The sequence below is a fragment of the Grampus griseus genome (assembly GCF_964374135.1).
Source record: "Grampus griseus genome assembly, chromosome: 14".
In the NCBI taxonomy this organism is placed as follows: Eukaryota; Metazoa; Chordata; class Mammalia; order Artiodactyla; family Delphinidae; genus Grampus; species Grampus griseus.
Window position 1 is genome coordinate 14,609,127 of NC_139008.1, and position 26,394 is coordinate 14,635,520.

Consider the following 26,394-nt stretch of genomic DNA (forward strand, 5'->3'; position numbering starts at 1 on the left):
AAGTTAGAATATTGCAAATAAGGTTTGCTCTGCTCCCTTCAGTTTGAAGGAGGGAACTGAGAAACGGGCTTCTGCCTCCTCCAGAGCAAGATTGCCCAGAGGTGAGGGGACAAGGGTGAGCAAAAATTCCACAAAATTTTCTACCATTTTGAATGTAGTTTTTTCTTGATTGGCCATTCTTGGTTACTGTAGGCCTCTGACTGTTTTCCAGAGCGCGCACAAGCTCACTTTAGCTAGCTTTTGGTTGTTTTTAATGTCTCTGTTGTGGAACAAGAGGTTGGAGCTTCCTAGCTCTCCATTTTGCTCATGTCATATAGATTTTTTATTCTCAATGTCATAGGAAGACTTTCAGTTTTTGAGCTGAGGGTATGATGTAAAGAAAGACTATTTTAGGCATATTAAGTACAGACAGGGTACACAATGGATCAAGAGAAAACAGTGGAAGCATTAATTAACCTGTCTTATCTTGCAAGCCATATGCAACTTGAGGTTTGACTCTATGGCCCAAGGATATAGCACTGAACCTGGCACATACTATGTGCTCAACAAACCTTTGTTGAACCTAAAATTAGAGCTTATGTGACTGAACACAGAATCCTCAAGCCAGCCCCATAGTGTGTGGCAGGTAAGACAGTCAAGACTAAACACACTTTAAGACTTCTGGCATCATGCTAGTGGGTAGAATCTACACCAGGATTCAGCATGCCAGCTCTTGAAGCATCCATGGGAAGAGTGCAGATGTCCTACAGAACACAATGAGGACCTCATGAGGAAGATTATCAGTGGAGAGGGAACCTTCTCCTCCCTACTCTGGAACCATCTAAACAAGGATCAGCAAATTACAGATTACTGCCCAATTCTGTAAGTAGTTGTACTGGAACACAGTCCCATTCATCTATATATTGTCCATGGCTGCTTTCATGCTGTAACCACAGAATTATGTAGTTGTGATAGTAATTTATGACCTGCAAAGGCTAAAATACTATCTGGCCCTTTACAGATGAAGCTTGCTGATCCCTGTTCTGAACAGTAGAGTGAAGTCTAAAGGGGCTAGAGGCTGCTGTGGATTACATAGCATTTAATGAGGGCCTAAAATGACAGATAACTCAGTAGTCCACAGGAACCAACCGATGAAACTTAGTCACTTTCTTTTCAGGGAGAGAATACTTTGCAGGGGGGCGGCGGGGAACAGGGACAGGTTTCAACAAATGGTGCTAGGATAAATGGATATGCAGAAGAATGAAGCTGGACTCCCTCCTCACACCATATACAAAAATAACCTCAAATGGATTGAAGGCCTAAATGTATAAAAGTTTTAGAAGTTACACAGTAGCAAATATTTATGACATTGGTTTAGGCAATGGATTCTTAGATATGAGGCCAAAATTAGAAGCAAAAACAACCAAAAAGAGATATACTGGATTTTATCTAAATTAAAAACTTAGGTGCTCCAAAGGACATCATAAAGAAAGTGAAAAGACAACCCAAAAATGGGAGAAAATAGTTGTATATCATATATCTGTCAAGGGCCTAGTATCTAGATTATATAAAGAAATCTTACAATTCAACAATAAAGACAAACAACCCAATTAAAAATGGGCAAAGGAGAAGAACAAAGCTAAGAGTCTGATGCTACATGACTTTAAGATTTAATACAAAGCTACAATAATCAAGGCAATGTGACATTGGTGAAAGAATAGAAAACAGACCAATAGAACAAAATAGAGCCTAGAAACAGACCCACACAAAGACAATCAACTGATCTTTGCCAAAGGAACAAAAGCAACTGAATGGAGAAAGGATAGTCTTTTCCACAAATGGTGCTGGAGCAACTGAATATTCACATGCAAAAATGAATGTAACGACTTCCCTGGCAGTCCAGTGGTTAAGACTCCACGCAACCACTGCAGGGAGAGCAGGTTTGATCCTGGTAGAGGAACTAAGATCCCACATGCCACAAGGCACAGCACCCTCCCCCCGCCCCAAAAAAAAGAATGTAGACAAAGGTCTTAGACTTTTTACAAAAATTAACTCAAAATGGATCATAGACTTAAATGTAAAATGCAAAATTATAAAACTCCAAAAGATAACACAGAAGAAAATCTAGGTGACCTTGGGCTTCATGATGACATTTTAGGTACAATATCAAAAGCATGATCCATGAGGGAATTCCCTGGCGGTCCAGCGCTTCCAGTGCAGGGGGAGCGGGTTTGATCCTTGGTCAGAGAACTAAGATCCCACATGCCACGCAGTGAGGCCAAAAAAAAAAAAACAAAACAAAAAACCCATGAATCATGAAAGAAAAAATGGATAGGATGGACTTCATTAAAATTAAAACTTCTGCCCTGTGAAAGATACTGTTAAGAGAATGAAAAGAGAAGCCACAGAGACTGGGAGAAAAATATTTGTAAAACACAATATTTGATAAAGAACTAGTTTCCAAAATATATTTTAAAAACCTCTTAAATCTCAAAAACCTAACGAAAAAATGAGCAAGAGATCGGGACACTTCATCAAAAAAGACAGAGAGATGGCAGATAAACATATGAAAAGATGCTGAACATACGTCTTTAGGGAACTGCAAATTAAAACAACAATGTGACAATATCGCACACCTATTAGAGTGACCAAAATCCAGAACAATGACACCAACAAATTCTGGTGAGGATGTGGAACAAAAGAAACTCTCATTCATGCTGGTGGTGATGCAAACTGGTGCAGCCACTTTGGAAGACAACTTGGCAGTTTCTTATAAAGCTAAACATCCTCTTACCATATGATCCAACTATCACACTCCTTGGTATTTACACAAATGAGTTAAAAACTTCTGTCCACATAAACCTGCACACAAATGTTTATAGCAGCTATTTTTGATAACTGCCAAAACTTGACGGTAACCAAGATTTCCTTCAACAGGTGAATGGATAAACAATCTGGTAGATGCAGACAATGGAATATTATTCAATACTAAAAAGAAATGAACTGTCATGCTATGAAATGACATGGAGTAACCTAAGTGAAAAATCCAACCTGAAAAGGTTACATACTGTATGATTCCAACTATACGACATTCTGAAAAAGGCAAAACTATGAAGACAGTGAAAAGATCAGTGGTTGCCAACAATTTAGAGGAAGGGAGGGAGGGATGAATAGGTGGAACATACGGTATTTTTAGGGCATTGAAAGTATTCTGATGACACTGTAATGATGTCACATATAACATTATATATATATTACATATTTGTCAAAACCCATTCTAGGTATGCATTACTGCACTTTCTGCACTTACATTAGGTTCACAAAGAATGAACCTAATGTAAACTATGGACTTTTAGTAACGATGTACCAATACTGGCTCATCAACTGTAACAAATGCACCACACTAATGCAAGATGTTAATAGGGGAAACTGTGTTGGGAGGGGTGGGGACAAGGGACTATACAGGAACTCTCTGTACTTTCTGCTCAATTTCTCTGTAAACCTAAAACTCCTTGAAAAAACAAAATCTATTAATTTTTTAAGGTGCAAAGCATTTCAATAGGCATTTTTCCAAATAAGATATACAAGTGGCCAATAAGCACATGAAAAGATGCTCAACCTTAGGAGCTACTAGGGAAATACAAATAAAAACCACGAGATAGCACTTCACAAACACTAGGCTGGCTATAATCAACAAGAGGGACAATAACAAGCAAAAGATTGGATTCCATCATTTTTGGCCATGCTGCGCGGCTTGTGGGACCTTAGTTCCCTGACCAGGGATTGAACCCTGGCCATGGCAGTGAAAGCGCCGAGTCCTAACCACTGGACCGCCAGGGAATTCCCTGGATTCCATCTTGGGTTGTTGGTGGAAACATGAAATGGTACATGTACTATGGAAAACAGTTTGGTAGTTCATCAAAAAGTTAAACACAGGGACTTCCCTGGTGGTCCAGTGGTTAAGATTCTGTGCTTCCACTGCAGGGGGCATGGGTTTGAACCCTGGTTGGGGAACTAAGATTCCGCATGCCAAAAAAATTAATTAAAAAAAAAAAATGTTAAACACAGAGTTACCATACGACCCAACAATTCCACTCCTAGGTACGTATATTCAAGAAAGGTAAACAGCCACAAAAGATTTATATATGAATGTTCACAGCAGCATATTCATAACAGCCGAAGAGTAGACACAACCCAAATGTCTATCAACTGATGAACTGATAAACAAAATGTGGTATATCCATTCAATGAAGTATTATTCAGCCATAAAAAGGAATGGTACAACACATTTGAGCCTTGAAAAAAATATGCTAAATGAAAGAAGTCAGATACAAGAGGCCATATACTGTATGATTCAATTTACATGAAATGTCCAAAATAGGCAAATACAGACAGACAGAAAGTAGAAAGTAGATTACTGGTTGCCAGGGACTATGGGTAATTGGGAATGACTGCTAACGGATATGGGGCTTCTTTTAGGGGTGATGCAACCATTCTGGAATTAGGTAGTAGTGATGATTGTATAATCTTGTGATTATACTCAAAACCACTGAGTGGTATATTTTAAAATGATAAATTTTATGGTACATGAATTATATCTTTTTTTTTAAGATTTTTTTGATGTGGAACATTTTTCTCTTTTATAAGTCTTTATTAAACTTGTTACAACATTGCTTCTGTTTTATGTTTTGGCCCCTTGGCCACGAGGCACGTGGGACCCCAGCTCCCTGACCAGGGAACAAACCCACACCCCCCGCACTGGAAGGCTAAGTGCAGCTTCCACTGGACTGCCAAGGAAGTCCCTGTGAATTATACCTTTATTTTTAAAATATGTAAAAGGATTTCTGGCCAGTTCTGGGCAGTTTTGCTTCCTTTTATGCCCTTAGTTCATTGTGTAATTAAACAAGATTGACGATCCTTTTCAGGGTATGTGGTCTGTTTTATAGTTTACTGAGAAATGATCCATTTACACAAGCAGTAATAAATTGATTTCAGGGGAGAAAATGATTTAGCAAAGAATATACGGGAGGATTGATCCTCTCATCTCTCATTAGGGTATAAGCTCTTGAGAGCTAGTATGCTTACACAATGACTGATTAGGAAAACAGTACCCATTATTTTATGAACAAGCCTTGAATAAGTGGCAAGTCCTCTGAGGTGGTAGTGGGTCATACAGTAACTTTTAAGCAAAAAGAGGCAAGGAAATTATTTGGATAAACCTCTGAGAGTCAACTTCATCTTTTAAGAGTTCAGCAGTACCTTCTTGAAAGATCAATCCCCTCAGTGCTGCGTCTCCCAGAGTGACTGGACTGGGTGTCAGTCTCCATGTTTGGGACATAACTTAACTATCCACTATACATTTAATAACTTTTGCAGAGGCCAAGGACAACATGGAAATAAAGATTTTTTTTTCTTTTTAAAGAATAAAACAGTCACCTGGTCAAAAACTGAAGCCATACAGAAGGACATAAAATGAAAAGCAAGTCTCATAGACTCCCAGCTCTCCTTTCCAGATATGATCCTGGTTAAGTTTCTGTGTAAATTACAACCTTTTATTTCTGAAATGTTGATTACTAATGCTATGGGAATATTACAAAGACCATATTTCTTATAAAGGTTAAGTCTCCTAGAGCCTGTCTGATTTAATCAGAAACTTAATCAGAGGCTAAATTCAGGTCCCAAATAAAGAAACTTAAAATTTTCTTGAAATCCAACACAAAATTTAGATCTAAATAGATTCAACTTAAGAAAAAAATTAAAATTAAAAAAATACATATATATGTTAGCTTTTAAGTCAGATTTCATTTCATTTCTTCCTATCCATGGCAAAACAAACTCTTCAAAGATTTATAAAAATAGCACAAGTTGGCAGTCACCTGCAAACAATTTATTATTAACTAATTAAGCCCTAAATCCATGAGGAAAAAGCACCTAACACACTCAAGGTCAAAATGCAACAAAAATAATACAAGCACATGCATGCTTTGACAAATCAACAGCTCCTGGTAAAATTCCTGATACTCAAAAGAGAGATTTAAAAATAAATGCCCTGGGCCTTTATCACCTTCTGAGATGACCCATACTCTGTCTGTGGAGTGTGTTTCTCTCTAAATAAATCCACTTCTTACCTATCACTTTGTCTCTCACTGAATTCTTTCTGCAATGAAAAATAAAAATAAAAATATAAATGCCCTGTACGTGTATGGCTGATTCATTTTGTTGTGCAGTGGAGGCTAACACAACATTGTAAAGCAAACATACTCCAATAAAAATTAATTTAAAAAATATAAAATAAAAAATAAATGCCCTGTTAATTTCAATGTTGCCTGTAAGCAGATCTCAACTGATCTTTAGATGATAAGGTTAAGATGAACATAACTGCCTATTGGCAGGGGTGGTGGGGAGGCTGAAATAACCTGGGAATTCCAAGGGGTGGGAAGTAATCCAATTAACAGAAGCACTGAAAATGTGATCTTACAACATGAGTACCAATTTGAAAAATTAATGTCTATGGGCATTTTCTTCCCCAAATAGGGAGCAGAGTGAATATGGGAAATTAATTTTTAACAATATTCCTAGGATCTAAGGCAACTACATGTCTGGGGCTACTAAACTCTCCAAAGCCTGAATATTAACAAGTTCTTCACATGGTAATTATTCTAATATTTTAAATTCAAAAACTGATGCAACAGTCAACAAATTCAAATTCTCATTAATTAACCTCTAGCTCTTCATATTCCATCCACAAAAAGAGCTACATAACTGTACCCTCTTCATTTTGGGGTTTTTTTTTGTTTCGAGCCACAATTTGCACCTTGTGGGATCTTAGTTCCTCGACCAGGGATTGATCCCATGCCCTCAGCAGCGAAAGTGCAGAGTCCTAACCACTGGAACCCCAGGGAATTGCCCTTTTTAAAAGATGCAAACAATTTGCCCATTGTGCAAATGAAGCTCACCTGGCTTCAACAGGCAGAGCCTGTCACAGGGCAGGAAACTGAAGGTATTCAGAAAGGCAGGTGACACGGTCATTCAGTCTGGAGTGCCTCTTTTCAACTGGAGTGAGCTGGTGCCCTACCATTTAAGACTAATTAGTGAGCTGTAAACAAAGCCCAGGCCAGCAGAGGAAAGGGGCCTTTAGACCTAATGAAGAGTTGTCCAGGCGTTCTCTTATCTCTGCTGTTCTCAAGGAAAAGATTCCTCTAAGGTGAGCCCAGTTCAGTGACTCATTTTAACTTAGAGCAACTATTTGCTGCTTCGGGAGTTTTTAGCCATCTAACAGGATTCTCGTAACTCAGCTCTCATCCTAGCAATGCTCTGCATGCCTGCTTGGGAAGCTCCTGGGGAAGAAGATGAAATTAATTAGGATATGGCCCATCAAAGCCAGTGCAAGTATTTTACCAGCTGTGTACAGGGACCTTCCCACAACCATGGCAAAGGCCACAGAAGAAATATTTTTACCACAGAGAGTTCCACAGTATTGTCCTCTTGGACTCACTCTTCCTCTCTTTAGCTCTCTGCCCTGACAACCTCAGCCTATCCACCATGTTTCTTCTTTCAGAGGCACAAGGATTTCTTTTTAGCTTGTTTTTGAGAAAGGCTTATTTTTGTGGTTTACCCAACTAACCAGGAAATCAGGCCTGTTGGGATAGAAGGTAAAACCAAATAAATAATCCTCTGAATGTCTGGGAAATGGCTGCTGGGTCTTTCAACTTCACGAGACACTTGGGCCAGTTGTGCTCTTCTATGCTGGGTCCTCTTCGTCCATTGTCACGTCATCGTTGGTATTTTGCTTCTGCTCAGCCTCTGGCCCCGCAGGGAGGATGCTTGTGACGGTGTGGAGCAGAGCTTCTATCTGCTCCTCTGTCAGTCGTTCTTCACTCTCCTCCACCATCTGCAGAAGGAAAGAAAACCCTCCAGGAGTTACAATGGGGCCTCACAGACAGGGCCCTGCCCATGTTGTTCCTGGTCCCGGCCCAGCCCCTCAGCACAGAGCTCAGGGCCTAGCTCCTGAGCTGCCTGGGGCCTCTAGGTCCTTTCCATCTTGGCCCTACGGGCGAGAGAAGCCAGCTCAAATTCCAGGGTAAGCCGATGTGGCCGCTCCAAACGGGTCAGTGAAAAAAGCGAGTTGCAGGTTAGCATTTTTCCTTAAAAAGCAAAGCCTAACAGTTCTCTACTCACTCATACACACACGCGCGCGCGCACACACACACACACGAATACGCTGTTTATGCAAAGAAAACTCACCTCTGGGGAGAGAAATGGCATTTTATATACTTTTGTATATAACAACAAGCCCATCTGTAACTTATGAATAGTATCAACAACTCATTTGATGACTGCCCGCTATGTGCCAAATGGCCTGTGTATTTTTCTATTCCTCACTACTACCACCACTGACAAGACCCGTCAGGGAGCTCTTGTGCCTGGCACTGCGCCTTGCACTTCACACCCATTATTTCTTTTAAACCTCACAGCAAGTCCAGCAAAGGGCAGAACTACAATCCCAAGCCAGACGTGCCCATCTCTAACACCTACAATCTAACACACACACCGTGGCCTTGGTCATCTCCTGGGAATGCAGGAGTCTGATGAGTGACGGCTGGGAAAAAATCTCCCACCACCCCATCAAAGGTCCACTTAGAGCCCAGTTTCTGACATGGTCCTGGATATCTGAACACACAGATGATATCCACAATTTGTAGCCTCACCTCTAATTCTCAATATGTTAATTAATACAAACATGATGTCATCAACCACCTCTGTAAAAGCAGTATGCAGGCGGTCAAGTTACTTAACCACGCTCACTTGGTGGCGTTAGCCATCTATCACAAATAGCTTTCTCAGTTAAAGGTGTCCAGGGTCCTACCCTGTGGCATAACAATCCCTGAAATCTGGCAACTAAGACCAAAAGGAGTTTCAGAAAGAAATCCTGGCAGATTTGAGTAAAGCATGATGACAAGCTTGGCTCACAATCCTCTAAAGGACTTCAGTCTGACTGCCTAGCTTCACAAATAACAGTACAGAATCTAAAGAAGCCAGGTGACATGCCCAAGATCAAAGTCCTGGCAAACCACTGGTCTCTTCATTCACCTCAGTCCAAAAATGTTTCCACAACTAGAGAATAATCCTGGGTGCTCTAGAGTAAAGATCCAGGTGAACCAATGGGGCTTCTTCCCATCATACTGTGAAATAAAATGACCATATTCTAAAGATTCAAAGGTTCCATGTAACTTCTCTACTGAACAAGAAACAATCCTCAAAAGCCCACTTTTAGCATCAGCCATGTAAAATTACGGTCTGTAAAAGGAAATACTCTAACATACACCGCCTCCAAAGAATGAAGGAGGAGGAAGGAGGGATATATCTGACTTGATAACTTAATCTTGAGGGAAAAATGATCTCTATTTGGGAGAAAAGTGTCTCCAAGTTTATGAATAACTGGCACACACAGTTGATGATGAACTGTTTCCTCAGGGGAAGAGGGTGAAGGAGACTTAGACTGTTGTTAGACCAGTGACAACCTCCCTCCATTATCTGTGCTCCACAGTGGACCAGGGGTTTTCCTACAATCACTGCCACCAGAGCTTCTCTTCTCAATGATGCTGTACATAAAATGAGGACAATTTACAGACAAGCACATGGAGGCTCCGCATCACAAGGAAAACGTGATCTGTATCTCACAGCAAGCAGTGCAAGGTCTTTTGAGACTTTGAGTCCCAGCTCCTTCTAGAATACCACAGCCTCAAGTAAGAGGTTTCTATCATTTCCTCTCCTAGAGACATTGTATGGCACACCAGAGTCCACTGGTTTGAAAGTTTGGTTGTATGACCTCTGAGGGCTCTTTTAGAAAACCAAACAGAGAGGATTTTGACAGGCCACCTTCTTGCATCCCAATCTCTGGGTCTGACAGATCCAGTTTCAGCTAGATGTGTTCTTAGCAACAGGGCTGACAAGCTTTACTAATTTTGCCAAAGTTGCCGAGAGCAGAAGCTTTTATCAGCAAACAACCCTCAGGGATAATTAGAGTCGGGAAATTTTCTTTCCCAGTCACAGGAAGAAAACCTGAGCTGTACTAAGCAGAATGAAATTACACAAAAAAGAAACTTGCAGAAACCAAAAACTTACTAACCCCTCTTGGATCGCTAGAGTAAATAATAACTATATTATTCCTCAGCTTTTCTTTCCAACACAGAAGAAACAGAGCCCAAATAAAGAAATGCAAAGCACCGTCTCAACGTCCCCAAACATTAAAGGGTTCAAGTTGTTCTGAATGTAAGGGCAAATGAAATGTAAAAATAAAAGTTTTTGTAGGCAGGTCAACATAAATGATAAATTTTTTATCACAGATGAAGACCACACTGGTTATCAGGCTGTCAGACTGGGCTGCTGCATTCCAAAAATGGTTGCTTCTCACTCTAAGCTGCCAGGCCTAACCTCCTACTTTCCTCAAAACAACGCAAAGTCTAACAACAGCAGACACTTCTAGCTATGTGACCCAGAACGGTTCACTTAACCTCTATATAGTTTGAGTTTTTCTAAAGTAAAACAAAAGTAACGCCTACAGTAAGGACCAAAGGAGAACATAATTTAAGCCATGGAACTATGTAATTCAAGCCTTTTTACAATCACTAAACTACAATAGGCACAGATGGTAGTGCCGTTCAGGACAGTGGCCTGTGAGGTCAGGGGGTTCACGGTCCTGTCTTTAGGCCAGAGGACTCACAAATGGTCCCAAATGAATATATAGCAGGGCATGGCAGAGGTCACAGAGCTGGTGGCTTCCTCATTTCCTCACACACAGCAGGCAGCTGGCTGTGGATCTGAGGATCACAACAAATCATGGCTGAAGTTGAAATGAAAAAAAGAAGCTTCAGTCTCCAAAAGTGAATCCTGACAAATGCTGAATATTAGGATTACTTCTGGACCCAGGGAGAATAAGTGGCTGTAAGGTTAACACAGGGAAATTCTCAAGTCCTCTGCACTTTCCACTCTAGGGAAAACCTCATTTATTATCCCTTTCTGGTGAGAAGAGACACTGCTACAAATCTTGGTAAATGATTTGCTAACCCTTTGTAGCCAAATCCCAGGCTAGGAAAAATCTAGCCAAAAAACAGTCCCACTGCTGGGAAATAACACACCCAGTTTTTAACAAGGCCTACCTACCTGTGGAAAGGAGGGGATGCCACACACACACCTTTCTCCTCACCATGTAGAAGCACATGGCTTGGAGGAACAGAGTAAGGTTTCTGAATCAGACCCACTCAGCCACTCACTAACCAAGACTATGGTGAGGGCATTAAAGGTGACATATACAAAGCCCCTGGCACCAAGTCTGGCATAGAGCAGGCAATCTTAATAGCAGCTAATCTTATCAGGTAATGAGAGCTTTCTACAGCCTCTGGGATGAGGTCATGCTAATCCTCCTCATCTCTTCTCTCCATCTGTCATTAAGCCATGAATAACATATGTTGCTGATTAAAGTTGGAGGAGACATGACATGTGATCCTTAAACCAGAAGGACAGGGATTAGTTTCTTGCTGTTTTGTTTTTTCTCTTTTCTAAGCTGAATCTCCAACATAGTCGAAAGCATCAGAATAATGAGGATATAAAAAAAAAAAAAAGGATCTCTGCTTAGCCTGAAGCCCAGTTCCCCCAGAAAGGTACCCTTTATAGAAGGAATTCTTCTAATTTAATTTTGGGTGCATTCTGAAGGGGAGAAACAAAATGCTGAGAAGACAGTAAAAGTTTTAGTCAAAAATTAAATACCCCACAATCCTTTTTAAAAAAGGTTTTTTTGTTTTGTTTTGTTTTTAAGCAACTCTAAATATCAGAGGTATTTTTGGCCATTTTCTTCTACATTCTTCTGAAGGAAACTTGACAAAGAGCTAAATACTTCTAAAACTGACTTTGAAAACTGCTTTATTCTCATTTTATTAATTCTTCAGCCAAACTTTTCTTTTACTCGCAGTTGAATGGCCTGCCTAATATTTGGAGCTTAACAGTGCTCTCTGCCCTGTACACGGAAGGAAAGCGCGGCACATGCCAGTACAGCAACCACTGGGTCTGCACCACTGGGCCTCATCTTCACACTCTCCTTATACCATCTCCACCTTTTACTCTGGCTTCCCCAATTCTAAAGCTTTATGCTGTTTGCACGTGTTGAGGTTCCACTGAATGGTTTCATGCGGGGAAACAAGATGATCAAATGTGTGGCTTTAGAAAGTGAACTCTGATCGTGGTGTAGAAGATGGACAGGAGGGGGCTGGACTGGAGGCAGGGAGAACGGTGAGAGGACAGGTGCAAGAGCCGAGCTGAGAAACAATTACAGGAATTAATGCAGTGCAGTATGGAGAGAAGAAAGAACAAGAGGAGGGAGAAGCAAGAGAACCTGGGACTGACTCACTAACTAGGAGATAAAGGGAAGGGAATGACTTCTGGGCTTCTAGCTTGGGACACTGGACCAGGAGGGTAAGAGAGAGCGAGCATGCGGGAAAGTGCACATGCACTCCATTAACCAAGAGAAGATACAGGAAAAGGAGGTTAAAGGGTGGGAGTGGGGGGAGATAAACACCAGAGTCATGTCGAATCTAATGTTTTTACCTGGTTGGCAATAACCTCTACAGGGAAGCAATGGCCAGAATAGTGTAGGACATCGGGGAGACAAAGAGCTGCCAAGTCATAGCCCCAGACCCGACAGAAGGAATTGAATTTTCTCCAGTCTTTCCCTTTCCCGAAGTCCATACTAACTAGCATCAAATTGGTGAGGTTTCTTTTCACTTACAGAATGGGTGGTCTGGCAGTCTTTTCAAGTAATGGCAGTTCCTGGCTTGTCTGAGCTCAGCCTTTAGGACCCTTTCTACATCTCAGACCCAGAAACTAACCCGCCCAAATTCAAGCCTCCTTCACTCACCAGCTGGATCTCAACAGCAGTCACTGGCCTGTGATTCAACAGCTGAAGCTTTTCAGCTCTGTCAAAAGAAAAGTACAGAGCATTTAAAACTCTCATACCCCTAAGGATTTTGAGTCTTGACCAAGCTGTTTAGAGAACACTTTGTCAGATAACAAATGGAAGAACAACTTGGAACATGGCCCTCAGTTTCTTCAACTGTAAAACAAAAGAATGGGAGTAAGAGAGTCCTATATCAGTGACTCTTACTCAAGGGCACAAATGTGTATTAGAATCCTAATGGTACAGAGGCTTGGATTACGAGAAATGCATCGATAGCAGATAGCACAGGTGCAGTTTTAATAAATTTTATTTGGAAAATGTGAATAATGCTTTCTTAGTCCAAATTATAGAAAGTAAAAGATTGACAAAATCATCTTGGTTGGTCATCACTTAGAAATGGTTGAGAATTCCTTTTTGAGATTAAGATTAAATGTTATTCAGACTTGGCTTGTTATCTTAGTAAACAAAAACAAGGACTCTAAGGGGACAGGAGTTAATACACAGTAGTATAAGACACAGTCTTCTGCCCTCAAAGAGCTTACAATCCAGTTGGGGAAAGAAGACAAATACAAGGAAATTTCAACAAAAGGTTTAAGTAACAGTGAAGATACTCGTTATCATCTGTCACAATTTACAGCTCCTTGCTGAAGGGGTGGTTGAAATGTGTGGACTCTCAAAGATGACAGGACTTGAAAGAAAGTGGCTTCAATTACCACCCTTGTGCAGGTGACAATTTCTACATTTCTCTCTCAATCTGACCCTGGAGCTCCAGCTTCATCTTTCTTTCTTTCTTTTTTTAAAAATTTATTTATTTATTTGTTTGTTTGTTTGCACCAGGTCTTAGCTGCAGCAGGCAGGCTCCTTAGTTGTGGCATGTGAACTCTTAGTTGCAGTACTCATGTGCGATCTAGTTCCCTGACCATGGAACAAACCCAGGCCCCCTGCACTGGGAGCACAGAGTCTTACCCACTGCACCACCAGGGAAGTCCCTCCAACTTCATCTTTCAATTCAATAAACAATTCTGGAATAAAGTGATGAATAAGCCACAATTTCCACAGCCAGGTGTTTGGGGAAGCACTACCAGATACTCAGTTCTCCCTAAGCCTTGGTTTCACCACCTGTCAAACAGGAATGACAACAATACTTACTGATCTCATAAGGAGATTATGAGGGATGAAAATCTTACCATTTATAGCAGGAGCAGCTACCATTTACTGCATACCTTCCATATAGCAAGCACATTTAACCCTCAAACTTGACATTGAGATGGTAAAGAAATACTTTGTCCAAGGTTACACAGCTAGTAAATGGCAGAGCTGGGACTCTGCGATGAAAGCCCATGTCCATAACCATTCATAGTGTTCATAATGACGACCCACACAGTAATTTCCCCATAAACGGTAGTCACAGTAAAAAGGCGGCTGTAGTTAAACTCCACTCCTCACAGTCCCCCAAACATTCACTCTAGACTTCAGAAAGGAGACGACTCTTGCACTGCGCGCCCTTAAGGATTTTCTAGGCAAAAAGGAAAAGAGGAATGGGCGGTCAGGGAAGGAAGAGTACAAGTAAACACCCAGAAGAACAAAAATTCATGGAGTTTCAGGAAATGGCTGCTAGAGAGGCTGTGGGACACAGGTTGAAAGAGCCATCTGGGACAAGGTCACAAAGGCCTGACTACCAACAGGCCAGATGTTACTCTGTAGACACTGAAGAGCAACTGAAGGAAGGAGTGACTTGCTGGGTCTAGAACACCTGAGAAAATGGAGGCAGAGACACTGTAATACTCAAAAGTTGTGAACCTGGGCAGCAGTAGCAGCAGCAGCAGGAAAGGAAATGAGAGTCTGGACCTGTGAAATGCTCCTGGTCACCTTCAGGTACAGTCAACAGGACCAGACAACTGCCTAGGTCGGGTCGGGGGGTGGGGTGAAGGAAATGCGAGAGTTAAGGCTTACTGTCAGATGTTTAGCCTGTTTGGAAAAAATGTATTAATTGAAAATTTGAATTTGAGTTTGTGGTACTTTTGAAAGCACAATGAAGAGGTCTCAGTTGAACAGCCTGTCTAGTTTTAGTTCTAGTTTGGTCTAGAACTAAAGGAAAAGATCAGAGCTGGCTTTATTATCAAGGAGTTATGTGAAACCAAGAGAGAGGAAATCGTAGTCCAGAGACCAGCTGCTGAGTAAATGAAGACCCAGACAGAACACCATAAAACACCTCCATTCAAGGGGCCAGGAGAGAAATCAGCAAAGGAGCAAGGAGTGAAAAGAGAAAAAGAAAACTTAGGAGAGTGGTGTGATGGAAACCAAGAGAGGAAAAGTTCAGGACAGAGGGTATTATCAACAATGTCAAATGCTGAAGAGAGGAAAGTAGGTTGATGGTACAGAAGTCACTGGATTTGCCAAAAAGGAGGGCACTGGTGGCCTGGGCAAGTAGTTCAGTGGAATAACAGTTACGGTGACAACTGGAGTGTGGGGACTGGGGAATAACTGTGGAGGAAATACCTCTTTTTTTTCTTTGTACTTCAATTATCATCACTTTATTCAAATCTTCAAAACAGTTTTTATTCTACATTTTTAGTATAAAAAACCCATAAGACAGATGCACCACAGTGCAGCTAAAGACATACAACACTGAACTTCCACAACGAACATAACATGTAGAGAACACAAAATTTAGGTGAAATGAAATTATAAGATAAAATAAAATCCAATTTCAGAAAACAAAAATCAAAAGATTAAGGATCCCAAAATATTCTTAGCCCTAGTGAGATTTCACTGGACTCAAGTCATTTTGGAGTGAGACATTCACAATATGACCCCATTAACCCAGCTTAGGAATTCTTGGGAGCCATGAGTGGCCACATCAGGCACTCTGACAATAAATTGTAACCAATTTGTGATCTGAAAACTCCCCTTAATTTGGCTCTAAAGTCATCAGGCTTTTCAAAGGCATCCTCCTTGTTGCCCCTCTTATTTTAAACTGTTTCAGTACAGTTTGTATTGATATGCTTTGATATCAGGAAAAGTTGTTTTTCTGGCAACAAAGCAAATTTGGGTTTGGTTCATGTATAAAGAGATGATCTTTAAGGCGGGTCCAAAGGCACTCTCCACTTCTGCCTAAGGAGATCCAAAGTGGAAATAAAGGGGTCTGTGCTTAGGGCACAGAGGGAGTCTCAGAGGATCCTTGTAAAAGACTAGTTAAAAGATGACAAGTGGGGGCTTCCCTGGTGGCGCAGTGGTTGAGAGTCCGCCTGCCGATGCAGGGGACACGGGTTCGTGCCCGGTTCCGGGAAGGTCCCACGTGCCGCGGAGCGGCTGGGCCCGTGAGCCATGGCTGCTGGGCCTGCGCGTCCGGAGCCTATGCTCCGCAGCGGGAGAGGCCACAGCAGTGAAAGGCCCGCGTACCGCAAAAAAAAAAAAAAAAAAAAAAAAAAAAAAAAATATATATATATATATATATATATATATATACGACAAGTGGGAGAAGTGCAAGGAGAGAAGGAAATGGGTCTGACTGCTTTCCGTCCTGCACCACTGATTCAATGGAGACTGGTGGGAGGGATGGAAGACTAGGGTAAAGGGTGGGATTAGAGCAAAGGGTGGAAAGGAAAAGGCAGACAACCAATGTGTTTCATTTATAACAAGTAATAAAAATCAAAGAATTACAGGAGATTAAAGACCAATCAGAATAATCTGGCAACTTTAATCAGAAGATCAAAGTTCTCTCCAAACCTAATTTCATGTTTTATTACTAAAAGCAAAGACCAGTATGGTACAGTATTACTCCAGAGAAACTAAAGGAAGGTCCCTAGGGCTGCTTCACTCACATTCATTTTATGAATGGATACACCCCCCCTACATCAAAATGCTTCAGGGCGGTAATGCTACTACTATATATATGGTTTCTTAGTAAGTTTGAAAAGTGATTGAAAGTTTGGGCACCAGAAAGACACCTCAACAACATGTGTCTAAACCGCAACTTCAGGTTAATGTGACTAAAGCAGTTATATTGTGAGAAGCTATGTGATGTCTTTCCTGGCACAGAGGTGGCCTTGGTTCCTCACCGGATGGTGTAGTCACCATCTGAGCCACCCATGGAGAAGTTTCTCTTCCACTGAGTTACAAGGACATGGGCTCCCTGCATGACTGCAAGCTGCGCAGTGGGAGGATACCCGGTGCTGTAGGAGGAACCGTGCCAGCAGTAGCCTCAGCTCCAAATCTGGAACCTTCATCACACCCTCCTCCCACCGGCACTGTTGAGCCACCTGGAGATGGGACCAACCAGATACTAAGCCATGGGGACTCTGCAACCTAAAAGGCCAACGACCACAGACTAGGCCGTGGGAAGATACCGTGAGGTGCCAGGAAAAGCAGCTGACACGGTGGGGACTGTGGCAGCCCCTGAGTGCACAAAGCTCGGATGGCAGACCTCTGAGCAGGCAGGTGAAGCATCAGTACAGGGTGGAACCTGAGGAAGATGCAAGGTCTGAGAGTACACCGGATTCCCAGGAGGCTGCGCAAGGTAGGCTGGCTGTGGTGGATACTGACCCTTGCCGTTCACGGAGGCTGTGGGTCTGGTTCAGCTCAGTGTAATGGACAGAAATGAGCTCTTGACAGGATAGAAGTAAAAAAGCAATTATGGCCTGAGGAGGGCAGGTTCTGAAGGGAAACTGAAGCATGTTTGTCGGCTAAGAACACAAGCAGGTGGAGAGGCTGAAATAACAGGAGAGAAAAGAAAAGACCCTCAAAAAAAACAAAAGTTCAAAGTTTCCATGAAAAGGCTCATGTTTCACTGAGATCACAGCAATGGGGAAAGAAAAAGCAAATTTTAGGAGATGTGAAGGGAAATGAGTTCATTTTGGATAGTTTTCTCAGTGAAGCAAAAGTGAGGTCACCATCTGAGAGGTCTGGACGTGAAGAGGGTTAACAGGACTAAAAGCTGCAGAGAATCGAGTAAGGAGGAGACTAGGAATAAGACTAGGAATAAGCAAGCAGCTTTGAAGGACCAGCTGAGTTGGAAAATATGAATCCTCACTCAAAACAAAATTATTTATTTTAACCATCATCATCTAACAGCATGAATAAAGAATAAAGAGTAGGAAAAGACATGGCTGAATAAATGAACATCTCAGCTACAAATCAATCAAAGCAACAGAACTCAGTTTATTGAACAGTCATTATCCTGCCAGGCTCTGAAATGCTGGAAATGTTCCTACAGTTGCAAAAAGGATAAGTCTTCTACCGACAAAATCATTACAGCTACTCCCTGAAAAACCCCAACCTGGAGTCAAACCAACCAGTCAAGTTCTCTGCTCTGCACCCCCAGGAGCTAAGCCCTGCTGAAGTCAAGTCCCAGAACCACACATACTGCAGGTGCCAGTTCTGGGGGCGGTGGTTACAAACATGCCCCCCGACTTCATAATCAGGCTTATTTTTATCATCTCTACTTTCTCTCCTTCACTTAATTCACTGCACTTTAGCTCCCCCCACAACTGGTCACCAAAACTGTTCTCATTAAAGGGTGCAGGGAGCTCCATGCTGACCACTTTTTTTTTTTTAATTAATTTACTTAGTTTTGGCTGCATTGGGTCTTCATTGCTGCACATGGGTTATTTACAGACCTGGGTCTCAAAGGCAAGTCCTTCTACTCCTGGCAGACATGGCTGTACATCCTAAGGAGATCTCAGGATGAGACCTGGGGCTGCAAGCCAGGCTGCACTTCTTAAGAACAAAGTACCTCAAGCAAAAAAATTTAAATGATTAGAGAACCAATGCCTTGGGGAATTAACATGCTACAGGAAAAGATGACATAGGACTTAGTGTCAAAGTGATTTTAAGCTGAGTCTCAAAACTACCATTTTGCTGAATAAAGCTATAAAGTCAAATAAAACATGGTTCCTCCCAAACCTTCAAGAACTCTAGCAATGGAGGCTTTTAAGGAAATTAATGCAGCTCCAGTTTGTACTACTAGAACCAGACCACTTAAGGGCTATTATCTTGAACCTCTTCTTCCTGAGAGAATGGTAGAGAAAAACTCTATCGGGATAATCAGAAATAAGAATTAAAGAGCACTTCACAGCAGTTTCTGTTATAAATGTGATTCCTGTCTTAAACTGTACTGGCTAGCACAAAATGATCCACGTCTTGATAGCATATGGCAAGCAGCCCCCTGAGTCACCAGGCACTGAGGCCAAATGAATTCCAGTGGGCTGCAGTAGTTGGCTCCCTCCCAGAGGAGCCGGGCCCAGGGACAGTGAACGAAGCCTGCCGGCCCCCTCTACTGTTGTTTTCAGAACAACACTGCCTGCAGCTTTTGCTTCCTACAGTCATAGATAACCTGTGTGTCAATAAGAACCCTGGCATGTTCATCTGTCCCAGGAATCAACCATTTAATGAAAAGTAAACATTAAAGGGTCAAAAAGGACTTTACAAATCTTCAAATTTAGGATCACAAATGGAAAAAGAGAACAGAAATAAATCCTCCCCTGAATATTACAGTCTACTTGAAATATATATAGATTATGGCCAATCATGAATCAGCTTGCAAGGCAACTGAATAGTAGCCAGGTGCATATTTATAGCAGAAAAGATGTAGGGATTGCGAAGCAAAACACCAGGCAAACAGCTGAGAAGAGGTCTTAAAAATCGACCATTAGGACTTCTGTTGTAGACAAGATGCAGTAAACCCACTAAAGCCTCTTTCTGTTGTTTACAACAACAACAAACGCAGGACAAAACACAAAAAGCAAAAACCTGGACTCTGAAAACAAAAGTAGGTGGACTGGAAAGGGAAACAAAACTTGAAGAAAGCTAGAACTAGTTGGTGGGACTTCCCTGGTAGTCCAGTGGTTAAGAATCCGCCTTCCAATGCAGGGGACACGGGTTCAATCCCTGGTTGGGGAACTAAGATCCCACATGTTGCCAGGCAACTAAGCCCGCGCACCTCAACTACTGAGCCCGCACGCCTCAACTAGAGAGCCCACGTGCCGCAGCGAAGAACCTTGCACTCTGAAGCCCACATGCCACAACTAGAGAAAAACCCGCATGCCGCAACAAAGTGCCTGCACGCTGCAACGAAGATTCTGTGCTGCAACTAAGACCCGATGCGTTCAAAGATAAATAAAGAAAATAATTTTTTTTTGCCGTACACGGGCCTCTCACTGCCTCTCCCGCCGTGGAGCACAGGCTTCGGACGCACAGGCCCAGCGGCCACGGCCCATGGGCCCAGCCGCTCCGTGGCACGCAGGATCCCCCCGGACTGGGGCACGAACCCGCGTCCCCTGCATCGGCAGGCAGACTCCCAACCACTGTGCCAGCAGGGAAGCCCTAAAATAAATATTGTTTAAAAAAAGAGAAAAGAACTAATTGGTGTGGGGGATGGATGTGAGTTTCTTTCTTTTCCTCCTTTCTCTCATAAGCCCTGATCCTCAGGACTGCCCTTAGCAGTACTGCCCTACAGCAGTAGTTTCACATGGAGCTGAAACTCCAAGAGAAATTCCATCTTTCTGGCCAGAAGATTGGGAAAAGGGGCCCCAGAGATCTGGAGATCTAGGTAAAGCCCACAACTCGAGGGCAGTTCCTCAGGGAGTCCTAGCAGTGGGTATATCCAGGAAGGGAGCCACTGTGGTCCAGAGTGCCAAGGAATATCTTTTTTTCCCCTCTCCTCTTTTTTCCTACCTTCTTTGCCCCAAGGGTGGCACCAGTAACAAATGCAAACAAAGGCAGCTAAAATGATGACAGAAATCTAGTACTTGTGGCAGAGGCCTAAAAAAGGGGGCACATGTGCGCCTGAGAGTCTGGGGGCAATCCCAGAGAGAAGAGCAAGAGAGAGGATTTCCCTAAATTTGAGTACCAATCAGCACAAATCTTAGGTTTAGCCCAAGCTATTCATGTGTAGAACAGCCCCAAACAACAAAGAGCAGAGACCCAGCACAGCAAACACACTGAGAAGTGAACAAGTTAAAACATAACTCCAGTCTCATATGCAAAAAAGATCCAAAGCAGCAGAACAAACAGTTTAAAATCTAAACTGATATTGAAATCCTTGCCATGTAAGCCAAGAGACTTGAGGTGTGAACATAACTGGATGACCACCTGCTAAAAGAAACCAAAAAAAGCAACATTAACCAGAGGCATTTCACAGGATCCAGAGTTCTAAACAATATAATATTCAAAATGTTCAGGATACAATCTAAAATTATCTCAATGAGGGAACTATCACTAATTCTCAAGGGAAAAGTTCATCAACAGATACCAAATCTATCATGACCCAGATGTTGGAATTATCAGACAAAAACTTTAAAGTAGCTATTATTACAACATGAGATATACACAAATTCTTTTTTTTTAAACATTCTTGAAATGAATGGAATAATAAAAGTTCTCAGGAAAGAGACAGAAATTATAAGTAGTAAACAAATGAAAATTTTAGAACTGAAAAATATAGGAAATTTTATAATTCACTATGTAGGCTTAATAACAAAATAGAGTTGACAGAAGAAAAGAGTCTGCGAACATATAGACAGTTCAGTAGAAATTACCCCATTTGAACAACAAAGAGGGAAAAAAAGGAACAGAGAGGATTCAGGGAAGATGGCAGAGTAGGAAGCACCAGGAATCTGCCTCCCCACCACCTAGACAACAACCATCTAGACAACTAGACCTAAATGTAAAATGCAAAACTATAAAACTCCCAGGAGATAACACAGGAGAAAACCTAGATGACCTTGCATATGGTAATGACTTTTTAGATATAACACCAAAGACACAATCCACAAAAGAAATAATTGATAAATTGGACTTCGTTAAAATTAAAAATATTTGCTCTATGAAACACAAAGTCAAGAAAACAAGATAAACCACAGACTGAGAGAAAATATTTCCAAAAGACACGTGATAAAGGACGGTTATCCAAAACACAGAAAGAATTCTTAAAACTCAGCAATAAAAAAACAAACAACCAGGGCTTTCCCTGGTGGCGCAGTGGTTGAGAGTACGCCTGCCGAGGCAGGGGACACGGGTTCGTGCCCCAGTCCGGGAAGATCCCACATGCCGCGGAGCAGCTAGGCCCGTGAGCCACGGACGCTGAGCCTGCGCGTCCGGAGCCTGTGCTCCGCAACGGGAGAGGCCACAACAGTGAGAGGCCCACGTACCGCAAAACAAACAAACAAATAACCCAATTTTTAAAATGGGCAAAAGAACTACTTACAATAGCCAGGACATGGAAGCAACCCAAGTGCCCCATCAACAGATGACCGGATTAAAATGTGTGAGTGTATATGTGTGTGTGTGTGTATATGTATTTATGTGTGTGTGTGTGTGTATATATATATATATATATACACACACACACACACATATACACACAATGGAGTATTAGCTAAAAAAAATGAATGAAACACTGCTATTTGCAGCAACGTGGATGGACCTAGAGAATATTATGTGTAGTGAAATAAGTCAGACAGAGAAAGACAAATACTATACAATATCACTTATATGCAGAACCTAAAAAAATAATACAGGGACTTCCCTGGCGGTCCAGTGGTTAAGACTCCATGCTTCCACTGCATGTAGGGGGCATGGGTTCGATCCTTGGTTGGGGAACTAAGATCCTGCATGCTGCACGGAATGGCCAAAAACAATTTTTAATTAAACATAAAAAAATAATACAAATGAATACATATGCAAAACAGACTCACAGATATATAAAACAAACTTGTGGTTACCGAAAGAGAGGGGGAAGGAGAGGGGACAAATTATGGGTATGGGATTAACAGATACAAATTACTATACATAAAATAGATAAGCATCAAGGATTTACAGAGAAAATAATCTGTATGATACCATAACAGTGGATACACGTCATTACAGATTTGTCCAAATTCAAAGAACTGTTCACCACCACAAGTAAACCCTAATATAAACTATGAACTTTTGGTGTTAATGACGTGTCAATGTAGGTTCACTGATTATAACAAATTTACCACTCTGATGGGGGATGTTGATAATGAGGGATGCTATGGATGTGAGGGGGATGGAACATATGGGAAATCTCTGCACCTTCCCCTTATGTTGCTATAAACCTAAAACTGATCTAAAAACATGAAGTCTTTAAAAAAAAAAAAAAAATTCTGCAAAGGTGCCAGAGTAGGAAGTACCAGAAATCTGTCTCCCCGCCTAGAAAACAACTGTACTCCTGGAATCTGTCTGATATTATTAACTATTTTGAAACTCTGAAGTCTACTGAAGGCTTGCAACTTCCAGGGGAAGTTCTGGAAGGTAAAAAGCAGTTAATTTTGGTCAATTTTAGATCTTAGCACAGTAGCAGCACCCATCCCCAACTCCAGGGGCAGGCAGCTGTGCCCACGTTCCTGGAGCAGCTTGTACACAGCTTGTGGAAGCTAGAGAGGGCAAAAAGTACCCTGTCCTCCAAATATCAGGGATCTGTGCTCTAATCACTGACTATAGCTTCTGATCACAGAGGTGCAAGCAAAGGGGCAGCAGCCATTGTTGTTGCGCCTCCCCCTCCAGCTGAAGTGACTTTTAGAATTTAAAGGGCTGGTGTCCTTTTTTCCCCCCCAACCCTTCTTTTTTTTTTTTTTCTCCCTAAAGTTCAGACACTAAAGGCTGGGACATTCAAAAATAACTGCATATATGGGAAAAAATCAGAGTGACTGTGCATGCCTAGGGAAAGAGGCACACTCAGAAAAGACCTGAGAAGACCTTGGGTTTATACCTCAAGCTGATCTGTAGCACAGAAACAGCCTACAGGACAAAAATAGCAAACAATAAACAAAAATCAGCAAGCCTAGGGGAAGGAAGAAAATCTGATTTCCAGAGTTACAACATTATTAGATCAAATGTCCAGTTTTCAACAAGAAATCACAAGGTAAACAAAGAAACAGTTAAGTATGGCCCATTCAAAGGAAAAAAATAAATAGAAAACGTCCTTGAAAAAAACCTGATGGCCGGTCTACTAGACAAAGGCTTTAAAACAACCGTCTTAAAGAGGCTCCAAGAATGAGGGGCTTCCCTGGTGGCACAGTGGTTAAGAATCCGCCTGCCAAGGCAGGGGACACAGGTTTGAGCCCTGGTCCGGGAAGATCCCACATGCTGCGGAGCAACTAAGCCAGTGCACCACAACTACTGAGCCTGTGATCTAGAGCCCACAAGACACAATTACTGAAGCCTGTGTGCCTAGAGCCCGTGCTCCACAACAAGAGAAGCCAATGCAATTAGAAGCCCGTGTACCACAACAAAGAGTAGCCCCCGCTCACCACAACTAAAGAAAGCCGCACACAGCAACAGACCCAATGCAGCCAAAAATTAATTAGCTAATTAATTTTTTTTAATTAAAAAAAAAAGATGCTCCTAGAATTAAAGGAAGATGTGGAGAAAGTAAAGAAAACAATGTATAAACAAAATGGAAATATCAATAAGAGACCCAAACAAACAAACAAAACAAATTCCAGAGCTGGAAAGTACAATGACTGAAATGAAAAACACTAAAGGGATTTGAAGGCAAATATGAACAGGCAGAACAAAGAATCGATGAACTTGAACAGAAAAAAAGATTAAAGAAAAGTGGAGAAAGCCTAAGAGGTCTCTGGAGCATCAAGAAGTGGACCAACATATACAGTTTGGGAGTCCCGGAAGGGACTAAGTGTCCATCAAGAGATGAATGGTTAAAGAAGGTGTGTGTGTGTGTGTGTGTGTGTGTGTGTGTGTGTGTGTGTGTGTGTGTGTGTGTGTGTGTGTGTGTGTGTGTGTGTGTGTGTGTGTGTGTGTGTGTGTGTGTGTGTGTCAGTGGAATATTACTCAGCCATAAAAAAGAATGAAATAATACCATTTGCAGCAACATGGATGCACCAATAGATTATCATACTAAGTGAAGTAGACAGAGAAAGACAAATATCATATTATATCACTTATATGTGGAATCTAAAAAAAAAAAAGATACAAATGAACATTTTTACAAAACAGAAAAAGACTCACAGACATAGAAGACAAACTTGTGGTTACCAAAGGGGAAAGGAGGGAAAAGGTGTGGAGGGATAAATTAGGGATTTAGGATTAACAGACACACTAGCATATATAAAACAGATAAACAACAAGGACCCACTATATAGCACAGGGAACTATATTCAATACCCTGTAATAACCTATAATGGAAAATAGTTCTGCAAAAGGATATATATATATATATATATATATATATGTATGTATAACTGAATCACTATACTGTATACCTGAAACTAACACAACATTGTAAATCAACCATACTTCAATTAAAAAGTTTCCTTGTCTTTAAACAACAACATAAAAAACAGAGGCTTGGGGACTGCAGAACAATTATCAGAGTTCTAACAGTTGTGTCTTTGGAGTTCTGAAAAGAAAGGAGGAAGACACTGGGGCAGAAAAAAATATTTAAAGAAACAATGACCCAAAACTTCACAAATTGGGTAAGACACAAAAATTTACATAATCAAGAAGCTCAGCAAAGATAAACTAAAAAAAAAATATATATATATATATATATATAATAATCAAATCTTCAAAGACCAAACATAAAGAAAAGTATTGAAAACAGTCAGAGGAAAATAATACATTACATATTGGCATGACCACAGATTTCTCATCAGAAACCATGGCAATCAGAAGACACTGAACTAACATCTTTAACGTGCTGAAAGAAAAGATCATTCAACCCTGTGAAACTATCCTTCAGGAATGAAAGAAAATAATAACATTCTCATTTGAAAGAAAACTGTAGCCAGCAGCCCTGTTCTAAAAGAACGATAGAGGAAGTTCTTCAGGCTGAATGATAAAAAGTAAACATGGAACAGGAATGAATGAAGAGCAAAAGAAATAGCAAAATTCTGGGTAAATATAAAAGACTGTTTTTGTCCTCTTATGTTCTTTAAAATATGTAGAAGTATAGAGCGTAAGTAATAAAACACTGCTAAACACTATTTTCAACATATATAGATGTAATAAATATGACAACGGTAACAAAAGGGAGAAGATAAAATAAGAAGTGTTGATGAGGATGTGGAGAAATTAGAACCCTTGTGCACTGTTTGTGGGAATGTAAAATGGAGCAGACACTATGGAAAACAGTATGGCAGTTCCTCAAAAATTTTAAAATAGAATTATCATAAGATCCAGCAAACGTGGCTTCTGGGTATATACTCAAAAGAACTGAATGCTGGGTCTCAAAGAGATATTTGTACATTCATGTTCATAGCAGCATAATTATGTGCAACAGCCGAAAGGTGGAAACAACCCAGGTACACATCAGTTGATAAATAAATAAACAAAATGTCATATATACATGAAATGTAATACTATGCAGACTTCAAAAGGAAGGAAAATCTGACACATACTATAATATCAATGAACCCTGAAGACATAATAAATGAAATAAGCCAGTCACAAAAGAAAAAATACTGTATGATTCTCATATGAGG

General features: G+C 41.2%; 1 protein-coding gene and 1 pseudogene across 3 annotated transcripts in view; both read right to left on the reverse strand.

Moving 5' to 3' along the window:
• Positions 1-3,685: 3,685 nt before the first annotated feature.
• Positions 3,686-26,394, reverse strand: part of CRCP (CGRP receptor component) — a 41,201-nt gene continuing 18,492 nt past the window's right edge. For both annotated transcript variants that reach the window (XM_082670855.1, XM_082670856.1), the window contains 2 exons: positions 12,890-12,947; positions 3,686-7,870 (listed from right to left, as the gene is read on the reverse strand). In XM_082670855.1, coding sequence (XP_082526981.1) covers positions 7,721-7,870; positions 12,890-12,947 — 208 coding nt within the window. In that variant the 3' untranslated portion in view covers positions 3,686-7,720. The remainder of the gene's footprint in view (positions 7,871-12,889; positions 12,948-26,394) is intronic.
• LOC309832206 (DAZ-associated protein 2-like) lies at positions 13,081-18,462 on the reverse strand (annotated as a pseudogene). The gene is made up of 4 exons: positions 18,294-18,462; positions 17,260-17,491; positions 16,990-17,213; positions 13,081-13,084 (listed from the first exon to the last, which is right to left on the reverse strand). The product of its transcript is annotated as a DAZ-associated protein 2-like (transcript).